General features: G+C 44.2%; 2 protein-coding genes across 7 annotated transcripts in view; one reads left to right on the top strand and one right to left on the bottom strand.

Moving 5' to 3' along the window:
- Positions 1-2,222: 2,222 nt before the first annotated feature.
- On the top strand, positions 2,223-3,774 carry hexim1 (HEXIM P-TEFb complex subunit 1). The gene has a single exon (XM_083648986.1). The coding sequence runs from the start codon at positions 2,555-2,557 to the stop codon at positions 3,659-3,661; it is 1,107 nt and encodes a 368-aa protein (XP_083505112.1). The 5' UTR covers positions 2,223-2,554; the 3' UTR covers positions 3,662-3,774.
- A 1,141-nt stretch (positions 3,775-4,915) lies between these two features.
- The window catches only part of arhgap23a (Rho GTPase activating protein 23a), a 45,046-nt gene continuing 27,319 nt past the window's right edge, over positions 4,916-22,642 (bottom strand). For 4 of the 6 annotated variants that reach the window (XM_083649794.1, XM_083649792.1, XM_083649795.1 and 1 more), the window contains 15 exons: positions 22,560-22,599; positions 21,540-21,677; positions 21,115-21,423; positions 20,391-20,452; positions 20,155-20,273; positions 19,428-19,546; positions 17,947-18,099; positions 15,377-15,455; positions 15,193-15,266; positions 14,775-14,864; positions 14,539-14,664; positions 13,657-13,698; positions 13,459-13,549; positions 10,611-10,642; positions 4,916-9,119 (listed from right to left, as the gene is read on the bottom strand). In XM_083649794.1, the coding sequence (XP_083505920.1) occupies positions 7,695-9,119; positions 10,611-10,642; positions 13,459-13,549; positions 13,657-13,698; positions 14,539-14,664; positions 14,775-14,864; positions 15,193-15,266; positions 15,377-15,455; positions 17,947-18,099; positions 19,428-19,546; positions 20,155-20,273; positions 20,391-20,452; positions 21,115-21,423; positions 21,540-21,677; positions 22,560-22,599 (2,899 nt within the window). In that variant the 3' untranslated portion in view covers positions 4,916-7,694. Of the gene's footprint in view, positions 9,120-10,610; positions 10,643-12,664; positions 12,690-13,458; positions 13,550-13,656; positions 13,699-14,538; positions 14,665-14,774; positions 14,865-15,192; positions 15,267-15,376; positions 15,456-17,946; positions 18,100-19,427; positions 19,547-20,154; positions 20,274-20,390; positions 20,453-21,114; positions 21,424-21,539; positions 21,678-22,559; positions 22,600-22,642 lie in introns of all 6 variants that reach the window. The other 2 variants (XM_083649797.1, XM_083649793.1) reach the window with 2 other exon arrangements.

Consider the following 22,642-nt stretch of genomic DNA (forward strand, 5'->3'; position numbering starts at 1 on the left):
AGAGCCTCTGCCTGCCTCTATTAGTGGAAACAGAAGGCCTACCTACAGTATGTTGTTTGCAGCCATTGGGCTCACTGTGGCCAGATTCACCCACCATAAGAGGTCACACGGACTGGAGAACTCATTTATTCCATTAATAGAAGTGAATTGCTTTGTCAATGTGAGGGGGAATAGAGACTGTGCCTGTGTGTGTGCTTGGTGACAGAGGATCAAGCTGCACAGTGGATAAGGTGAGGTCAGTGTGTTAACAGTGGACAGAATGGCCTCTGCCTTGACAGTGAGGCAGTTAGTGTGCCAACAGTCCCTCAACATGAGTACAATAAAAGACGGCGGGAATACACAGCATTATACACTAATATTAATATATATAATGTCTCAGAAATTAATCAAGTCAGATTGCTATAATTGTTTCAGACAGCAATACTTTATCTCTGCCACATTGAAAAAAATATCAACATTTGATGCAAGAGTTATGACATGGTGGTTGTTAGTTTTCCGTTCAAAGCTAAACTATAGCTTTTCCAACCGTCATCAAACCAAAGGAAATGGGCAGCTACAGCAGGCTACTGCTTTCAGATCAGGGACAGTCTATTTCCCAGAACTAAAACAACTCATCGACCGTTACATGTCACGATTGCAATGCAAACTGTTGCTATTTCTCAGTCAGTTGGATCAATATTCGTACGTTGTTTCCTATAGTGTGCCGACATAGTGTGGCATCGTAATTTCTACATTTGTGGTCTTAACTATCCAGTCAAAACATCACATCCCATGAATTAGACTGAGCCTACATAAACACTGCGGCCCAGTTAGCAGATAGCTAGCTGTCGTGTCTGTAGTCGTCTCGCTGATTGGCGTGTTTGTTTGTTCCCTTCCACGTTAGAATATAACGTTAACGCAGTTCGAGTAAATCCTAGTGCGATGTTAGAAAATGACCAGCTTATACGCATTCATAGCCAATTTCTTTGTTTTAGTATTTGTTATAATGTGAGCTAGCTAGCGTTAGCTAGCCTAGCCTTATGTACAATATGGCTAACGTGGTCCACAACAACTGGTTTTTAGGTGGATGAAAGACGTTCTCAAACATATTTATTTCGGTCATGGTGCGTTTTTACAATTTCTTTCCTTTTTATGGATTGATATTTTGTTTGTTCTGGGGGCTAGCGTCACCGTATGCTCATTTGCTAACCAACGTTTGGCTAACGTTAGCTAGCTAGCTTATCCTTAGCAGTAGACGACACATCCGTGCTAAACACTGCACATTTATCAGAAACTGGGTTGCACATTAACGTTAATGCTCGAAGCTGAGCTATACCACACCGTCCACTCATGTTAAAATTATAGTATTGAGAGTGTGAGATCGCCTGACCCACCCTTTTTACACGAGGGGCTGGTAGCTGTGCTCGTAAAGGCAGCTTGACAATAAATGTCGTTTGTTTACGCTGCGTCCAGAGTTCGCTCAACCCCCTGCCCACAACATATCACTCCGCACAAGTCACAAACTACTCGTGGTGAAACATTTAATGGCCTGTTGATTACCAAAACAACACACAGTATACAGGTATTGGATGTGCAATAATTGCCTACAAAAATCAACTGTATTTGCTTGTTTTCTTATATGAACAGTCAAAAACGGACTAGTTTCAGTGAGAGGTCTGTTTCATTTTGTTGAAAACACAGGAGGGTTTTGATTATTACGAGTGTGGTATTTGGGCTGTTATGCCATAAATTACAAATAAAAACTGCATTATGATGTGGAAAATATGTAATTTGCTTCCAGTTGAAGCATAATGGCATTTTAAACAGTTTGAATGAATTTGTATTCAGCAACTCTCATGATTTCTCACCTTCATTTGTATATGGTAGCGTCCTTAAAATGCTCCGGACTGCTTTCCTCATGTGGTTTACGTACTTTTGATAGACTATTGGACTAACCAATAAGAAAATACTCTAAGCTTGGCAACAGCAAAGTTACTCTGTTGTCCAATGACCAGAGAGAGGGATGGGCTGTAGTCCCAACATATGATTGGTCGATATGTCTGTCCCTTATCTTCGATTTGTGGTCTATGTAGTTTAGAGTGGAGGCTTGCACTAGTACTAGCATGAAATAAAACTACACGCCCCACATCCCAGCTGGGGCTGTAGCAGCGGCATGCGCGCTACAAGAGGCGGGGCTGCTATATAAACACGAGCTCCTTCTTCTTGAGCAGCACACTGGACACTGTTGTGGCGACTGAACGTTATCTCTGGGCGAACGATAGCTCCGACAGCAACGAAACAGTTAACGGTAGTTAGCAGCAGTAGCTCTGACGAATCCTTTGAGGAGTAACAAGTGTTTACTATTCTGAACTTCACTTTTAAAATCGCGACAGTGGGCTTTTACACGTCAAACTCAACTTCCCTAAAAAAAAGAGAATATCGGCTCAACATCAAATTGAAACTATATTTTTTTCAAAATCAAGTTGAACGTGTTTTAAATAACTTTAAGGCTGGATTTCAGCAAGAGCATCGGCTGAGATGTGGTAAGCGGAGGCAGCCCATCAGCACAAACAGGATGACAGAACCGAGCACCGATCAGACCCATCACCTGAAAACTTCAGACACCCCATCAGGTGGGAGGGGAGCCGTGTTGGAGCATCTCCCAGCCAACGATCATGCTGGACCGGAGAACGGCGATAGGGGGCGACAGAGAGACAAGCAGCAGCAGCAAGCGGAACACGGTGGAAGGGATATCAACACAGACAAGTTATGGCAAATGCGAGGCGGACAGAGGGAGGTGTGTCCTGCCTTAGCAGCCGGAAACTCGCTCCCCAAGTGCCCGATCGCAGCCCAGCATCGCCAGGAGCCCGGTGTGGATGCATCGGGGGAGGGCAACCTCGCTGCACACGGCAACAGCGGGGATGGACCGCTGGAAGAGACTTTACGCGAGGTGCAAGGGGAGAGCTGCATGCACGTCGACTCCGACCCAAGCACCACGGATGCGCGTCAGGGCAAGAAGAAGCACCGGCGTCGGCCGTCCAAGAAGAAGCGCCGCTGGAAGCCTTATTTCAAACTCTCCTGGGAGGAGAAGAAAGCCATGGATGAGAGAGAGACCGCCAGGGCTTCCCGAGTGAGAGAGGAGATGTTCGCCAAAGGGCTCCCAGTGGCCCCCTACAACACCACCCAGTTCCTGATGGATGAGCACGACCGGGAGGAGCCTGATCTGAACACCGAGACCGGGGCCGGACCCGTGCATGGCCGCACGGAGGACACGGGCAGCGAGGACGACTTCCAGTACTTCTACGACAACGAAGAGGAGGAGGATGAGGACGGCAGCGGCGGAGGCAGCGACGGCATCGGGAGGCCCGGGAACGCAGGGGGAGAGTTTCTCCAGAGGGACTTCTCCGAGACCTACGAGAAGTACCACGTCGAGAGTCTGCAGAACATGAGCAAGCAGGAGCTCGTGCAGGAGTACCTGGAGCTGGAGAAGTGCATGTCCCGGCTGGAGGAGGAGAACAACCGGCTGAGGCGCGCCATCGAGCCGGGCCCGGGGGGGCTGCCCGGCCCCGCGGGGAGCCCCGGGCTCCGGGTCAAGGAGCTGGAGACTGAGCTTGAGAGACTGAGGGCCCAACTGCAGAGCCAGCCACAGGGCACGGACAGTGGCCAGGTCGCCACCAACTGAGGGACTAAACACAATTTTGGGAAAACACCCTTTCAAATAGGTAAAAAAAAAACACGGGACTTAAAAAACGTTATATTTTTTAATTGTCATCAGTTTTCTGTTGGTTAATCGGTTTGTCACCTGGACGGTTCAGTCCTTGCATTGCAATGCAATACTCGGTGTTTCTTTTTCTATTTGGACTGTCCTGTTCAAAACTTTTTCCAAGAAGGAATGTAAATATTTCAAAAAGAAAAATAATATTCTTTTTATAAAGAGAATGTATTTGACGATATGAGAATATTTTGTTTTTGTTTTCTTGGTCGACTTCGTAAGTATGCATTGAAATATATTGTCCCATTTTGAAACAACAAAACATTGTATGTTGCTTATTTCCCAAAAATTGAATTTACAGCTAATTGGGCAAGCTTGCACTTTTTGTTTTTGCAGATATAAATTCCCGAGTGATCATTTTAACAGTTGTGTGTCAACAGGAGGGCAAATAAAATTTTGATTCTGATAAAACTGCTGTGTGTTAATGTCGCCTATTGTATGAAACGCTTCACTAAACTTGCAGAGATTTTGGAAGTACAAATTACCCACAAAGCTTTTGTTGTAAAGAGCCAGACGCCGGAGTGAGCTCTGAATACTGACCCACTGAATACAGTGGAGTGGAAGAGGGGGATGGGCCGTGTGGTAGAGATGATGTTCCTCATGAAGGTTAACCCACTCTTAAATAAAACCTATGAAGCCGCCAAGGCTATTATGTAAGATGAAATGCAAATTGAAATTGGTTCCCTCTCTCTAAACATTTTGCTCATAAGAGAAAGGCCAGTCATGCCAAAATGGCTCCATAATCACTTACAATTACAAACGGTTGTTCTCAATAGTATTTGGTAAGTTATTACAGAATGCATGAATATTTCACTATGCAAGAAATCAGTTGGCCCCAATATTTGCCATCAAGTTATCTTGATGTGCAGCAGCAGAGGCAATCTGTGCTAGAAGGCCTGGAGAGGCATTATACATCTGCAGCCTCTAGAGGGCATTATCCGTCTTCCATTTTAAGTTGGCTGCACTACCAAACATGCCTCATCTGCTATTGTCAGGGCCCTACCTCATATCAAACTCTCTCCTGAAGCCTTTAGAAATACACATGCCTATTCTACCTTTGAAATGAATCGTCACAGATGAGAAATTGGGTTGCATGTCTTAAATTGCGAATGATCCTCAAATTATACACACATATAAAACAACCTTTTTAAACATAGTTCTGTTTATTTACATCATATAACCTTGCTTTAAAGCACACAGCCAAGAGGGAAATGGTTTCAGGTGGACAACCTTTAGTCCAGTCGTTTTCATATTAGATAGTTTTACTCAAAGCAATTCCAAATGTACACAATACAATATGTTACATATTCAGACAGTATGTACAAAAAAGATATTCAAATACAACAACAAAACATTAGGTAAATCACATTTCAGACAACACACACCAAGTGTTGAGTTTATTTTTTTATTTTTCCTGTTGATGAAGGCATGGGCAGTTTGACTCTCATGCAGAGTAACGGTTTGGATTTGCACGGTTCATCACAGGATAGTCTGATGTTGTCTACCTAATGCTGTGTTAGGAGCAGGGCTTGTTAGGTGTACCATATTCATACTGTGGATCACTCGGCAAGAACGATGACCTCAGTTTCTGAACAAAAGCAGCTGAGAGAATACCATGCCTTTTCCCTCTTAGCAGCGTCAGTAATTAGCCGTTAATGCCTGTGTTAAAGGCAAAGAGAGTGCATAGACATGTCCTTGGCTTGACTGTGCTTTTAACAGCCTCTCAGATAGACCGCTTGTATTAATATACACATCTTTGGGTCAGCGCCTAAGAAATAACATCAACCGCAGGAGAGGAGGGAGGCTCTCCGGGACAGGTTAGAGGCTACAGGCCCGGAGACCCAGAAACAACAAAGGGAAATGGAAAGATAAGAACTGACCATGGCACTGCAGAACAAAAACACATTCCAGAAATCAGGCACTTGTAGAACAAATCTTGAGGTAAGACAAGACTATAACTTAAATAGTTTTTTGTGTTTTTTCTCTCAATGGTTTATTTGGTCAGACCCACTCAGTGGGCGAGGAGGACGAAAACAAGGGAGTCTCGTGACTGTGAAAGATAGATGCTCGCACCTTCAGTTGCAAGTTCCATGGTCAAGATGAGAGATGAAAACACACGATTCATGTGACTGGGCGTTTGTGATCACCTCCTCTTAATGTACCCTACTCCCAGTCAAGGAGGATTTACTCCAGCCTGGCCTTGTGGAAAACTCGGTCATGTAACTCCTAGATCATAAATGTGCAGAGAGATTAACACTTAGATGAAACATGATCATAACTGACAGAACTGCAAATGTAGCACTAGGGGAACAGTTTGGACTCTTGTTTATTTTCGGTCCATTGCACTAGCAAACACTGCAACAGGAAGCAAGCTTAGGGCTAATTTAGAATGTTTATCTTGTCAAGATGAAACTACACAATGTATTAATATTTAAACACTGCCAGTTTAGCATTTTCTCTGTCCCTCACACATCAAAGGACATGCTTTCTCTCCAGTTCAGTTTTCTGGTGTAAATGTGAGAATATCTGCTCACTAATCTCAAATGAGAAATTCCTAATGGGACAAATGATATAGGTGAGTCTAACTGTCACACAGTATGGCACTGAGCTGCTGCCTTCCTTGCCTAACCTAATGTATCATTACTGAGGTACATTTATTTTCTTATCTTGCTACATGTAATTACTAGATGGTTTTTGTACACATTGCTGCAATATTGTTGAAAGTAATCACCGCTGTATAGATAAAGGTCTTATTGATAAGTGTTGAGCGAGACTACATTTCATGAAGTAGAGGATTTCTGCATAGTGCTGAGAATCACAGAGAAAGGCAATCTATGAGGAAATAAGGAACAGGCTTCATCAGGTTTAGCTTTTATCTTGTCTGCTTTGAACAGGTACACCCGAGGTGAAATCACAATAAAAGTACTTATTATTTTCATACAAAATATATATAATATATATATTGAATATAAAACAAAAAAAGAATATATTAAGGGAAACATTTCAAGTAACATCTTGAAAAAAAAATGACTGTGCACTTGTACGCACTTTTGTAAACCATAAAAAAAGAACCGAAAAAGTAAAAACAAATATAACATAATATTTATATTTACAAGGTTAACTTAACAAGGCTTTGTACAAATGTTACAAAATAGTTCAACACAAACACCTGCACGCTCAGACATTACCACGGACATTGATGCTCAAACACACAGACGCGCAGATAAACATTATTAACAAGTACAGACAGACAACTGTATTTTGTGTGTGGGTGTGTGTATTCTCTATTGTTATAAGCATAAATGCTGACATTACAGTGTTTATGGTCTGAGGAGTAACAGATTAGGAAGACTGTTATGCAAAATCAGCTCTGGCCTGAAAACTGAGATCCGTCTTGAAATGGCTCCAACCTGACCAATTACCTTTTGTAATCTGTGTGTGTGTGTGTGTGTGTGTGTGTGTGTGTGTGTAAAAATAACTGTTAACATCCACATTGATGAGAAGCACCATTCTCTAAAGAACCAGTTGAAGGCTGTGATTGGTCAGCATCCTTCTGTGGTCACTTGAGGGGACACAAACCCCTAAATTAATTTCCTCTGTCAGGAAGGAAGAGAAGACAGGCAGGACCGGGGTCTTGTAATGTTGGGTTATGACTAAAATGAGAAGTCTTGGCTGTAACATAGACTGTGATGAGGTCTGTCTGTGTCTCATTAGGGTATCAACTCTAGAAAAGCACACACAAAGGGGGGGAGGGGGGAAAAGCTTTGGCAACACTGGAACGCCCCTTGCCATGCAAATGAGGCTTATCGAAATGAACAGGGTGGGGCAGAAGGGGGGTGGAGGGGGGCTGCTGTCAAGACCTGTCATTTGGTCCACTGTGTTGCACACTCCCCCGCTACACTGCACAGGAAGGGGGGGGGGGGGGGGGGTACGCTGGCCAGGTTTACAGGTACTGGTGGAATCTAGAGGCGGGCGCTCGACGTGCAGCCGGTCCCGGGTCGAGTTCCTGGGGGTCATGAGGCCCTGGAGGTTTGGCCTGGTTGGGGGTGGCGGGGGACAAGGGGAACTCGCTGACGGTCAGAGGGGCTCTCTTGTCGGACGCCTCGGTGGGGGAGGCCACCACTGTGTGTCTGCGCCAGGCCCGCCTCTTCCTCCGCGTTTCGGGGGACAGGGGCTTCCGCAGCCCCACGCTGCGCAGATCGTCGGCTGAGCCCAGCAGCCGGGCTCGGACCTGCTCGGCCAGAGAGCCGCGGCCCGCTCCCTGCCCTGCCGGGCTGAAGGAGGCCGCCTCGCTGGGCGGCAGGGCCGGTCGGAGCCGGCCCGGCCGCAGACTCTCCTGGCTGCTGCCCGAGGAGGGGTTGGTCCTGGAGGGGTCCCTTCTCGCTCCGGGGACGCCTTCTGCCCCGTCGCCCGGCGCCAATGCCCCCGACAGCTCCAACAGGTCCAGGGAGCGAGCCTTGGCCTTCTCCCCCTTCAGCTTCTTCCTGGCCAGCGTGTCGCACTGGATCAGCTTGTGGGAGTTGAAGGAGGGCCGTGAGTGCAGCTTGTGAGTGGTGGAGGAGGAGGAGAAGGAGGAGGACGAGGGCGTGGTGGAGCGCCCCCCTCCTTCGCTCCTCTCCCCGGGGTCCTGTGTGTGTGTGAGCGGCGTGGGCGGGGCGAGAAGGGCTGTGGGCGAGATAACGTGGGGTTTGTAGTTTGTGTAGAGGAAGCTACGGGGAGCAGCTGGCGGCTGTGTGTTTGTGGGCGTGGGCGGGTGTTTGTCGGGTCTCTCCTGGGTGAGGGAGCGTGAGGCGAAGCCACTCTCATTGTCCGTTTCGCTCACCAGCTCGCTGTGTTCGTCGTCCGCCTCGTCACCCCTCCCCTCCGACACCAGGCTCCGGCCCAGCGTGGAGAGGGTGGAGTAGCCCGAGACAATGGATCGCGCGTCCTCGGGCGCTCGCCACGGCGGCCCCTTCACCCCCGCCCGCACCTCCTCCTCCTCCTCGTGGAGCAGTATGGCTGCCTGCCCTCCCTCCTCCTCTTCTTTATGGCACGGCCGACTGGGAACAACCACCACCTCCTCTGTGACCTCCTCTTTTACGCCTGCTTCTACAACTTCCTCATCTTCCTCCTCCTCTTCCTCTTCATCGTCATCCTCCTCTCCCTCTGCCCGAGGAGCAGCGTCTGCTACCGGGGACTCCGCCTCCACTCCCTCTTCTGCCCCTAGATGGTCGGCTTTGTTTGGCTCGTGCTCGGAGTCGTCGTCGGTGCTGCTGCCCAGGCGCCGGCCGTTGTGGCGCTTCCTGCGTTTGCGGCCGGTAACGGCGGACATGATGGACAGAGTCAGAAAGTCCTTGGCTGAGAGGTCTCGCTTTGACCCCCACGACCCCTGAGAAAGGAACAGCCGCAAAATGAAAACTCACACAACTGCCAAGTACTGTTACTGTTCCGCCATCTTACGTTACACTTTCTACTCGTGATATGAAGGATTACATGTTTAATAACCACTAATATCTTGTATTATGTCTTATTATCAGTGTTGGGCTTGTTACTCAACAAATTAATTGTATTACTCATTACTTTAGTATATCATTACTTAGTATTAGTAATTCGTTACCCGACTTGTTACTGGGGAAAGTAAGATTATTACTGTAATGCATTACTAGTAACTCGTTACTGCCCAACACTGCTTATTATACTGAACAAAAATATAAACACAACACTTTTGTTTTTTCATGAGTCAAAATAAAAGATTAAGACTTGTTTCTTTGCACACAAAAGGCTTATTTTTAAATCTGTGTTAGTGAGCACTTCTCCTTTGCCAAGATAATCCACTGATTAAACAGCAGGATTATTGCACAGGTGTGCCTTGGGCTGCTCACAATAAAAGGCCACTCTAAAATGTGCAGTTGTATCTTAAAGAAAGACATTGGGCACTGAATTATAGCCTGGGTAAACCCATCCCCCACGTGACCTGCTCTCAGACTGGGAACTGAGAGAGCAGGTCACGTGGGGGCTGGGTTTACCTAGGCTAACTGAATTATGGAGTATGAAGACCAGTCAGTATCTGGTGATAAAAGTGCAGTGACCTTTTATTGTGAGCAGCCCAGGGCACACCTGTGAGCAGCCCAGGGCACACCTGTGAGCAGCCCAGGGCACACCTGTGTGAGCATCCCAGGGCACGCCTGTGCAATAATAATCATGCGCTTTAATCCCCATCTTGATATGCCACACCTGTCAGGTGGATGGCTTAGTGCTCATTAACATGGATTTAAACTAATGTGTGAATACAATTTGAGAGAAATAGCTTTTGTGTCCATCGAAAGAGTCTTAGCTCTTTTATTTCAACAAAAAACAAACAAAAGTGCTGCGTTTTTGTTCAGTATCGTTTAGTGTTAACTAAATAAAAACAAAGTTGTGATGACAAAAACTACTACTTCGTCAACAAATAAAAACTAGACTAAAATGTTAGGGAGGGACGAATTGGGAAGAGATCCAATCAGAGGAGAAGAAGTTAAACAGTTAAATCTGTGTCTGTATTGCACGTTTAAACTTTAATACCATTCCATAATAACAGATTAATAGATCTTTCCAATGAGTTTGTAAATTCTAAAGAAACAATACTTATGGTTTTCTTGGACTAAAATGAGACTAAAATACTCAGACTTTTAGTCGACTAAAACTTAAAGTCGATTAAAACAGGATGAGGTTGTCTAAATATGATAAGAACTAACAAGGACATTTGACACAGGACTAAGACAGACTTAATAAAAACAATAGACAAAATTAACAGCAGTTAATTTCCTATCTTCAAGTTTCTAACAATAATGAGTAGAGTATCAGAAGTAGACTAAGCTATTACCAGGTAAAGAGAGCTTACCTTTGACTTAGCTGAGTCACTGTTGGTTGAGTCTGGGGGGAGAGAGAATAGAGAGAGATCAGAGGGTCAGATCCACTGCAGTTAACTAAAGGCCAGGCAGGGCCAGTGAACGACAGAGGGCACAGAGACAACTGGTGTGGTCATCACTTTTTCAAGGTCTTTTTAAAATGTTCTCTTAAAAAAACAAAAAACAGATTGCTCTAGTAAATTATAGGGAACTCTTCTTAACTCGGTGCCGTCTGACGTTGACGTAGCTGCAAAAATGACCCATCACGGAAAAGCAATGATTGTCAACCCAAAGTGAATGGCGAGTGATTGGAGTGTTTAGGGGGTGGAGAGGGAGTGTTGGAGGGGGTAAAAAAAAACAGCATTAGGAAACCACGGCACACGCCGATGACATCACCGAACACACTGACGACATTGATCGGTGAAGGAAGCGCTTGCGGGAGGCGGAAGTGATTGAGTTGAGTCGAGGGTCTCAAACGCTCCGCACGCACACACACACACACACACTCTCGCTCTCTCTCTTTCTTTGTCACATTCACACACGACCGAACACCTTGGGAAACCCAGGGGGAGGTGGGGAAGGAGGGGGTAGCAGCCTGAGGGATACACTGAGTGAACGGGCCATAGAGGATGAGTGCTAGACAACAAGACTGGAGAGGGACTTTCTCCTCTCTCTTAGTGACAGAACACAGTTTCCACTACGGCAGGGCTATTCAACTGGAGGATTACTTCTAAAAAAAAAATAATAATAATAATATATATATATAATATATAATTGTGTGTGTGTGTGTGTGTGTGTGTATGTATGTATATATACAGTATATATATATATATATATACAGTGTGTATATATATACGGTATATATATATATATATATATACAGTATATACAGTATATATATATATATATACACACACACACACACACACACACACACACACACACACACACACACACACACACACACACACACACAATTAAACTTAATTTACTTATTACACCCGAATGGTTCTTTTTCAGATGTGATGTAGCTAAAGTGAGCTAAACAAGTCAGATGCACTATAAATGTTTTTCAGGAGCTGCTGTGATGTAGCCACAAGAAAGGTGCAATATTAATGTTTTTTCAGGAGATGGCGCTCTGATGTAGCTAATCAAGAAATATGCATTATAAATATTTTTTCAGGAGATGTATAATGTAGCTAGCTAGGTTCTAAACAAGAAATATGGTTAACATTTTTACAGTAGTTTTCCTTTCTTGCTGCACTACAATGTTACAATGCTGTGACGTACAGTAGCTAAACACAAAAGATGCAATATTAATAGTTTTTCATGAGATACTCAGTTTTTAATACTGTGCTAGGTTCTAAACGAGAAAGAATGTTTACAGTTTTTTCCTTTCCTGATGCACTATACATGTTTACAATGCTGTGGTGTGTAGCTAGATAAGAGATGTCTGACATGTGTTGTAGAATACTTAGATTTGTTTCAAATATATGTTTACTTTTGGGGCTTTAATACAGCTTTTGTTGCACAGAAATTAAGCACTTTTAAATAAAAATTAAGCTACTTTTGCAATGTAGTGAAATAATGATAATGAAAATGTGGTAGCACCTTGTGTCAAGTGTACATATAATGGGATTAATAGCTCGAGGAACTGTCCGGCCCCCGGCCCCTTAGGTTTCTGACCATGTGGCCCCCTGAACAATTTAGTTGAATAGCCCTGCACTACAGTGTCAGATACAGCAGCTTTAAGAGCACACCGGGGAGGTGGGACAGAGCCAGTCATCTGTTAATTCATTAGTCAGACCGGGGGTGACATTGGAGCGACGTGGTTCTCACAGACACCTCTGGTAAGCTGCAGTCGGTCTGACACTGAGAGGGAGACTTCTGAGGTGGGGGATTGATGGAGACAGCGGGGAGACGTACGCAACACCACCACACACCACCACCCATCTCTCGCACATGCACGCTTTCTTTAATTCACTTTCACAACATGATGCACACACACGCACACACACACATATTGCCAGGGGAATTCCCATCCTACCGCAGTGGCTGCTCCACAGGCTCAGCTAAGAGAAGGAAATGCAGAAATGCACAGAGAAAGTGAAAGATGAGCAACAAGGAAGGAAAAGGTCAAAGGTCAGCAGAAAGAAGAGAAGTAAGAGGCACACACTACAGGTATGATGCTAAAAGGCAGGATCAGAAGAAACACAGCAAAGTGCTTACGAATCTACATTATCCTGTCATGCCTGTTTTCTCATGCTGCGTTCCGCTTGTATCGGAAAGTCTGAAATTCTCACATCCCACTAGGAAAAATGCAACTAAACGGCCGTTCGAGTTGGAAATCTAAGTAGGCAACTCGGGCAAGATTTCTCAACCGTGAGTTTTCCGAGATGCCATTATCTGACGTCAACGCCACCATGGGAACATACACTGCAAATGCCACACATAATTACTTTTAACAAATTTCTAATATTCAAAATACACTAGAAATACATGCAAATTTGAAATGTGAAGTTGCACTTTCTATGTTAGCCAGCTGGTTAACATTGCCAAATAATATCATTGATTCATCAGCTGTTGTATGAAGAACAGGATTTTATGGTGGGCAAATTAAATGTCACACAGGCATCTGCTGTTTCTTCCCTGGTTTTTCTGAGTGGGACCACTGGAAAACACAGAGGTTGTAACCCACCAGCTAGGAATCTCTGACTTCCAAGTCTGAGAGGAACACAGCATTAGCTTTGGGGTGCCAATTACAGCTCCTCTGAATCCTATTGGTCGGCTTGGTCAAAGCTAGCACAGCGACTGGCTGAGGGCACTAAGTGGTGGGCTCACCTGAGGCTTCCCCAAGCATCGTCCTCCCGATGTTGGACAGCAGGTGGTCAATGTTGGGGGCAGGCTGCACGTCCTCCTTGTCCACCGGCGTCTGGAGGGACAAACGCCATTTATTTAAGGTTTTCAATGTTTAAATAAATCATCTAAATCATCCTTTATTATCATCTACATGTTCACACAATAATATTGGAAACATACCTTTTCATCATTGTCTAGCTCTTCATTGAAAAACCAGTCATGCTATAGAAAAGAGAGGCAGTTTGTAAGAGACATACCAACAGGAAAAGGATGCACATAAACAACATTATGTAAGGAATAATGTACAGCGGTAATGTACAAGGTGACCTGGACGCGTAGCAGAGTGGCCTGAATCAGCCTGATTATTACATGGCTACTTACTATAGAAATCAATAATTTGACACAAAGTATTCATCTACAAATTATTTTGTCTATTTAAAATGACTTTATTGCTTCCTTTAGAAAAATAATCTAATAATTTTGGCACTGCGTCCATAACAATGTAACTCTATTACTCTTAGCCTACTTATCATTATAATTCAGATTAAACTGAACATTTCCATTGATAATGAAGTGAGTCAAGGTGAATGGGACTTTTTGTGGAATATTGATGTTGATGTTTTTGTCCCCATTCCTCTCTACGTTTTCTAATGTTACACTTGCTATTAACTAGCGTTATCTTGGCCATGGTGCTAACACACCAGCCTGGTAGAAACAACAACATTACCTGGATCCATCTGACATGTTTCTAACGAAGAGAGAGGTGTTTGGAGGCCGTACCTCGCCATTTTAACAGGCTGCTAGCTGACTTTTTTTAACACAGGGTGCCGCAAATGAGCAGACATTGTTAGATATCCCGGACTTTCTTTCTGTGGATGGGGATATGATAGCAACGGTCTGATATACCTAGCAGTGAGCTGTTCTACAGAAAAATAACACCGCAAAATGCAGTGATTGACCAATCTGAATCGAGTATTCAACAAGACTAATAATGCTGATTATTATTATTACTGTAGGTGTGTGTGTGTGTGTGTGTGTGTGTGTGTGTGGTGTGCTTCTCACATGTTGGATGAGCGTCTCAACTATCTTGTAGCGGTCAGGCATGTGTGTGACCATGTCTGTCATGTTGTCCTCAGATGTCCGCACTAGTGTGGGCCCGAACACCAGCGCCAGGTTACGAGGTTCCATCTATAGACATACACACACACACACGATAAAATATAAAGACAATAATAAATAACTAGAATATCATTGTCACTGGAAAAACAAACAAAAAAAAAACGTCCTCCTACACAGACCTTGTTCTTATCTGAGTGGTCAGCTACAGTCTTCAGGTGGCCAATCAGGAACTTCAGAGTGTGGTAGTAATATTCTGGGAGGTCTCGGAGCTAAGAGAGAGGAGAGGAATGTCAATACTGAAAAAACCTGTCAAACCTGCCACACTTCTGTCACACGTACGCACACCAACAGAAGCCCAGTGGGGAAATGATCCTTTTAAAACAGTGAAGGAGACACGCACATCCCAACAACCGGTCTTCAAAGCAGCTGCTGGACCCAATACAAACAGAAGAAGTGCGAGAGCTCGAAACGTCACGGGTTGAATAAATCAAGCAAATGGGAGCTACAGTGTGCGGATTCTAGTTTTTCTTGTACTGAAACTTGAAAGTATCCTTTTCAAATTAATTTACATGTATGAACACAAGGTGCTCCACATACCAGTTTATTCATGGTCTTCAGCCTATCTGATGCGCTTTCCATCCTGTTGGCATCGATGAAGTCGTTGTACTTGTCTGTAAAGGACATGAGAAATATTAACATAAGATAATGAGGTGTTGATAAAAAAAAAATAAGAAAAATCCATATCTGCGATGCTGCCTTGTCTGAACAACTCTGGACTCACCATCGGTAAAAAGGGGCTCTGGAAGTTTCCGGAAGAATGATTTGAGTAAACTGCTGACGACATTGAGATCCTGCCACTTCTGTGTTGACAGGGAAAGACAGAGAGAAGAGTCAGTGACAGGAACACCAACCAGCTGCATCTAAACACACTGATGAGAGTGTCGCCATTATGGCACTCCTTCATATTCCATCCTCCCACTAATAAAGTCTTGATGAGTCAAGTGGAATGAAACCTGTCAGCTTTCCCTGTTTTTTATTACCAGCCATGACAGCGTGTGGCTGCCATTGTTTTCACCTTGTGAGTCTGTGTGTCATCATGACAAAATGTGGTCCTGGAGCAGTGGTCGCCTTAAGCCTTTGGCATAGTCTTCGTGCCCAGCCAAGCGCATAGGGCGCGCGGCGATTTTGACGTCATCACACGAGGCGTGTCGGGGGGCGAGGCCTGAGCGCGGCGCGTCCATGGAGATTTTTCTATCAGCGCGAACTAGTATTATAACGAACTAGTTGTGTTTGTTATTGTTTTGTTATTGTTTATTTAGCACATATTCAAACATACAAAACAAAAAATACTGATAGTTATCAACACGACAATAAATGTGCAAAGTGGAGGCAGGAGACCCGCAAGGGCCTATACGAGGCCTCTACTTGTATAACAGAAGTAGAAATAAAATCAGTAAGTATGAAATAAAATTAAAATTTAACGAACAAAAAGAAAGAAAAGAAAGTAAAGAAGAAGAGATAAAAACATGTATGCAGATAAGAGATGTTATTGATTTAACAGGGTTTTTTTCATTCTAGATTTAAGAATAGGCAATGATTGACAGGTTCTGATTGAAGGGGGGGTGGAATTCCATAAGGATGGACCTCTATATCTAATGTTAAATTGACCTAAATTTGTGCGGGAAAATGGAAGGTGAATGTTATGTGATTGTCTGGTTGGATATGAGTGGACATTAGAGTTCAGTACAAAGAAATTATAAAAAACAGTAGGTAAAAATAATTCTTGGTGCATACATTTGTACATAAAAACAGTAGTCTGATATACGTTTATATCGAAGATTGATAATATGTTTAGTTGCTTGAACAGTTGTGTGACCCACATTGTGTGGCTTAGCCTTCCCAAATGTTGAGGGTCGTTTTTTTAGAATTTAATACATAGAATTGGGAACGTTACATTCAATTTCATTCAGACTGCCTGGCACTAATCGCCGCCATTTTCCCCTGGAGCTTCCACAGGAGGAGGGGGGTGGGAGGAGCGAGCTGCGCACTGACTATGTTCTGTTTTGGCCCGCGCAGAGTGCGCGCGCCCTCCGTGGAGCCCCGCCTCCAGTGCGCGCGCGAAGAGTATGCCAGACGCTTTAAGGCCCAATTATACTCTAGATTAAAGACGGAGACGGACAGAGCCTTCTGTCCGTACTCTGCGTTCATTTCGTGCATGAAACGCAGCAGAACCACACACACACATTTGACTCGCTATTGCCCACTGGTGGAGGTATTGCTTAACATGATACCAACGTGAAAGACGCATGAAAGTATGTGGGCAGTGACGATTACACCGTTTGAAACAGATGCAATTATTTTGATATGAAAATGGAGTATAAATGAGCCTTTAACCAAATATTTTCCGTCTTTTAGCGAACATTTTTAACAAGGATGGGAAATTCTGAAGGCTGCCCGTCATTGGGACGGATTGGAATTACCAGCGCTGACATTCATTCGAATATCCTATTACTGTATTAGACATGAGTTTTCCTGGCATAACATTCTACACATTAAACAGAGTGAAGTTGGGGAACATTTCTCCCCATGCGACTCGCTTATTCTGTACCTTGGCTTGGAGCACGTCTATCTGTGAGTAGCAGCTGCGCTCCTGGCGCAGGAGGAGCGCGAGAGGAGAGGAGGGAAATCCTCTGTTCAGTCTCTTGTCGATTTAATGCGGATTTAGCCTTCAGAACAAAATTGAAATGTCATGAAGCCGTCAGTCGGAGCGAGGCAAAGCCATCTCTGCAGCATGCGGTTGATTGATTGATTGATTGATTAGCACAAGCGAGCCGACCAGCCACTTTAGGTCGTGCAGACGAGGAGGAAGGTTTGTGTTCAGCAGGCTACAGCAGATCAATTACATTTTTTGGAAATCACTTGTTCATATTTTAATTGCAATTGTCTAAATTGCATCATTCATATTTGAGTGGTTATAGTGGTGCGGACCAATCAGCGTCAGAGGAATGAGGAGGCGGTCCTAAGTGGTTGAACTTAGCCCGTGATAGACAAATCATATGCTAAATATTTGTTTAGAGTGCCTGCCCTTTTCCAAATAGTTTCCAATCTGGCCATGTCAGGGTAGAGTCCTACTGGGTGGTAGTGGGGAACTCCCAACTTTCAGCCTCTTTTTGTTAATAATATGTTATCGTTTTTGTAAAGTGTATTGAGACAACTGACTTTGCATCTTAAATAAACTTGAACTTGACTTATTCTCTGTCAAGTGGGGAAATCTGACCTGATCATTAAAGTTTCATATCATCTTAAGTGTTTTCTTGTCCTTGTGTTTGAGGCCCTGCTTGTCCTCCTCACCTCCTCTGTTGGGATGATGTCGATGCCCTTGTTGAGCTGGTCCTGCAGGGCGGACACCATGGCGTTGTTGCCCGGCACCCTGTAGATGCCAGTGTACTCCAGACCCATCTCCTCCACCAGACCGCAGCAGATCTCCACGATCAATGGGATGAACTGGGATGGAGGAAAGACAGAATGTAATCACAAATACAGTGTTTACTGTGTGCAGAATGTCTATTTCTGGAAATCCAGAGTCTATCAGTCCGACGACTAATGCCAAGTTCACACTAGGTGCTCTGAGCCCTCGGCGAGCTGTTTTTGGAGCTCGGTGACAAACCCCCCATCCCAATCCAAGGCAAATCATGTTGGCTCGGCGCTCACAAATCGGCGCTAAGTGTGAACTGTCCACAGACGCGAGCAGGAAGCTCCCTAAAGTACTCACCGATGAGTCACAGAGGTCAGACGGATATCTAGCCTGCTTGATATCTGGTCGTGTCGGAGAATCCATTCAACCAGCTGCAGCCAATGAGAAGTGCAAGACACGGTGTAGGAGGCAGACACAGGCTGTTATCTGTAGCAGCTCCCTGAATCATGCATCCATGAATCTGTCTAAAAAATATTTCCACTGGAGAGTTTCCTCTGTCCTATTTATAACTACAGTTTTTAGTTTTGCTGTGCTGCTCGACATAAGGATTTAACAGGAGGACAGCTTCTTTTCTCCAAACAATGTGACTGTATGAAGCAGCCTGGCACAGCTGGTACCTGTTGAATGCTCTCTGTGCTGGCTGGACAAGCCGCACCCTCCAGCCCTCCGTGAATCTGTCATAATTGTGATAAGACTGTATTGGTGTTTTTTAGACCGGGCAAGTGGTCTGAGGAGCAAAGACAGAGAAAGTATTGATGTTGTGAGACGGTGTGTGTTTGGAAATAACGCCAGCTAAGTGAGCAGACCTCGTTCTTGCTTGTTCTTCCCCGCAAATCAGCGCATTTCTCATGTGTGTTTTAGTGACAAAACGTGGTTTGGAGACCAGACAGACTTGTCGGGGTTCCTCCTGGTGGAATTCTTGTAATGTGTGATCCCCTGTGGCAGCCCAGTCATAAAGTGTGAAAACCAAAACGACTCAAAGACTCCTGATAGACAGCTGTATAGTGTGAAAGGAACAGAGACTGATGACTGATGAGGATCTTGTAGTCTGTACGTGCCATAATAAGACCCTGGGACATACGGACGATATGTTGGGGTTTCTGCTGTAGAGTGGACATCCCGCCCCTTCCCTCATTGTTTACAGTCCAACAACATCTCATATTATGCAGCTATTTATTATTATTATTATTATTATTATTATTATTATTATTATTATTATTATTATTATTATTATTATTATTATTATTACGGTATTATTATTATTATTATTAGCCAAAATGTCGTCTGGATCTACAATTGGACTAGACTCTGGGTGCCAGATTATTAAGGCAGAGAGGTGGAGGATGTTGTGACTAACCTTGTTATTAACACCTGGTTGACAATCCTCCAGCCTAACTCCGAAAGCCTTAGGCCCGGCCTTCTTAGACTTCTTCATGATGTTGATTCCCCATGGAGACTTAGGGGGGCTGCTCTCATCTGGGGAAAGACCGACCGATAAAGTCAGGACAGACATGCCACTTCAGTGTTGGGTAGAGACGCATTACAGTATTATTATTACTTTGCCTGCTAGTGAGTAGATAGTGTAACAAATTTCAATTTCAGCAATACAGTTACCAATCAAGAATTAAGTCATTGCTTGTGTTATTGCTTCCTCTGAATATCAAGTTGAATTATAAAACTATGCCACCCCTATGTTAATTGTGGTTAGTAGTCGTTGTCCAGAAATGGCAAATCTATTCCTCAGCCTGGAAGATTTCCCATTACTTTGATATCAAAAAGCTGACAGTGGACATCAGTGCTGTTTGGTTTCCTTGATCATTCACAGGAGAGGTAATTTAGTCATCACAATGTTTGCAATCGCCAATTTTGGGGGTGTAACATACAATTAATACACTGACTAGTGTAACAAATTACTGTTCCCAGGAGGTAATAAGTAAAATAACAATATTACCTTTCAAATATTACTTCTGTCTAATGACTAGTGAGTAATACATCGCTGTCTTTAAGTCACAAGCCTAACACCGCTCCACATGCAGATTAACTCATTGGCAGTGTAATTGTATTTTTCTGTCCCTGACACTGACCTTTGCCCTCAGGCTTGGGGGAGCGCGGCGCCCCGGCAGCGTTCTCCATCTTGGCCAGCAGGAAGGGAGGCTTCATCCGGGACACTTTGGGAGAGGAGTCCGGCTTGCTGCCTGTTGGACTGCAGGGGGAGACAGAGAGACAAGCTGGATTATACAAACTATCAGCCAGGATAACGGGAACAGAACAGTGGCAATGACAATTATATTTAAGTCCAATTGACTGTCATGTGTCTCACCTCTGTTTTCTGTAATCATTCAGTCTCTTACTGATCAGGGCCTGTCTGGAAAAGCTAAACTCCTGTAACAAACACAAACATCTGCATTTCAACACTGTGAGCTTTTCTTAAAGTCAAGTCAAAGTCGGACAGACAAACCCCGATTTATTATCACAAGACAACCCAACACACACACATGCTGAAACGGTGGCCAGTGAAATATTGTCTCCGCTTTTAACCCATCCAGGCTTGTCCTGTTGTCAGGCTTGACCCCCTAAAGTAAAAAATATGTTTTCTTCTTGTTCCTTCAGTTGGATGTTTGAGCTTCACTGTGCAGACTCAGAGTTTGACACTAGAAGACTGTTTCCACAATCGTCTGCTGAAAGTGGAACGTTTCTCTGAGCTCACTGAAAAGGCCATTTTCAACCAGCATGATTCATGACACAAATAGTGGAGCCAATCCCTGTCCAGTATTCAGCAGTTAAAGCCCTTGTTTGTATGCTGTGATTGGCTAGTTATGTTATAGATAACCCTGATTGGTTGCTTTGGCATTTTTAATGAGGCAGAAGATGGGGAAGTCATTTAAAGGATTTAATAAGATAATTTAACTTTTCTTTGTGGGGAAAACCATCAGACACAAATGATTATTATCCAAGTTAAAAGATGACTTTAGGGGGTCTTTAAATAAAGCCAGAATTCAGAGTGTGGAAGAAAGAGTTAGTGGTGAAAGGTTTTGCCCCCTGACCTCGTTGTCCGTCTTGCTGTTCTCCCTGATGACCTTGACCCAGTCCAGCATGTCTTCCCTGTCGTCCGCCTGCAGCAGGTACTCGCAGAAGTCCTGGGTGGTCAGTCGCAAGGCGTGCTTTCGCTTGGTCTCGCTGTACGCTATGTCCACCAGGCAGCCCCGGATGCTGATTGGCTGGTCGTCATCGGCCCCGCCTCCAATAGTGGCCCCGCGAAGGACCGCCTCCCTCTTGTCCTTGTAGAGGAACAGCGAATGGGACCGAAGCACCGAATACACCCGTTTCCACGGACGCATGCCGCTGCCCACCTTCTGTATCGACAAGCAGGGAGAAAAGTGATAGAATGTGGAGATGGAATGAAAGAGGAAAACATCATTTGATTGAATACTGTATTATATGCCGTTGTTTTCCAGGTCTGTCTGCCCACCTTGCCCTTCTCTGTGAGGATCTGTTTGTAGTGCAGCCATCCTTCTCGTAGCACGTCGCTGTAGGTGATGTTGCCCAGCTCCGAGGTGGAGTGGCGTTTGGAGCGTACATCCTCCACTGTGCCAAGGTTGTCCAGAGACTGCAACACACACACACACAGCAACTTTCAGCTCTACGTTTCTTGGCAATAAGTGCAGTCTAATATAGCATTCAAATCGGTAAGCGACAGTGCATATCATTCTAATATCTTTCAAATTTGTATAGATTTTATTGCCTTGATGCTTGAAATGAAAAGCCATGATATCTTTCAACCGTTTTCACTTTCATTTGGGTATGATAACCAGAGAAATCAAGGAAACAAATAGGATAAGGATAATGTTTTAAATAAAAATGGGATTTTGACAATGTATTAGTCACATAACAGTGCATATCACTTAATAATAACAGTGCATATCACTTAGAACTTTGAAGGTTGAAGAAAACATGCTAATGTGTCTTCACCTCAAACTTATTTAAAGCTGCAATATGACATTCTTTTTATGTTAGTTTTTGTCTTTGTAATTGACGTTTCAATTATGTTTGGGACATTTTGAGGCGAACATCATTTGTTCTAGGTGAGTGTCATGTGGGCGCGGAAGATATAGCAACAAAAATGACGAAAAGCAGTAAGAACTGAAAGAACCGCAAAGCTAAATCTGCATCAGACAAGACCCGCTCTAAAAACACAGTGAACATCAGCGTTGCTTTTTATATTGCCGTTTGGCTGCGTTCACTGTCTGTCACTTCATCACCTGTGTAGGCTTTCCAGATGCTGGTTACCTCAGGGGGGAGGAGGGCGTGACTAACTTTGCTGACTCATGGCAAAAAGTTGGATATTTCTAATTAGATCAATTAAAAGATTATTTTTAGCACAGTGTGCAGAGTCTCAGCAATAAATGTTGGAGAGAATTTAGTGCTGCGAGGTTCAGATTAAGAACAAGGAAGATGTCCACTGTATGTTAGTCCAAGAACGAGAACTCACCCCATCTGTGAAGAAACTCTTAACTCTCTTCGGTAGCCTCCTGTGCAGAACAATAACACAACATGAGGGGAAATTGTCAAAAT

Source organism: Poromitra crassiceps (assembly GCF_964638095.1).
Source record: "Poromitra crassiceps genome assembly, chromosome: 13".
NCBI classification, from domain to species: domain Eukaryota; kingdom Metazoa; phylum Chordata; class Actinopteri; order Beryciformes; family Melamphaidae; genus Poromitra; species Poromitra crassiceps.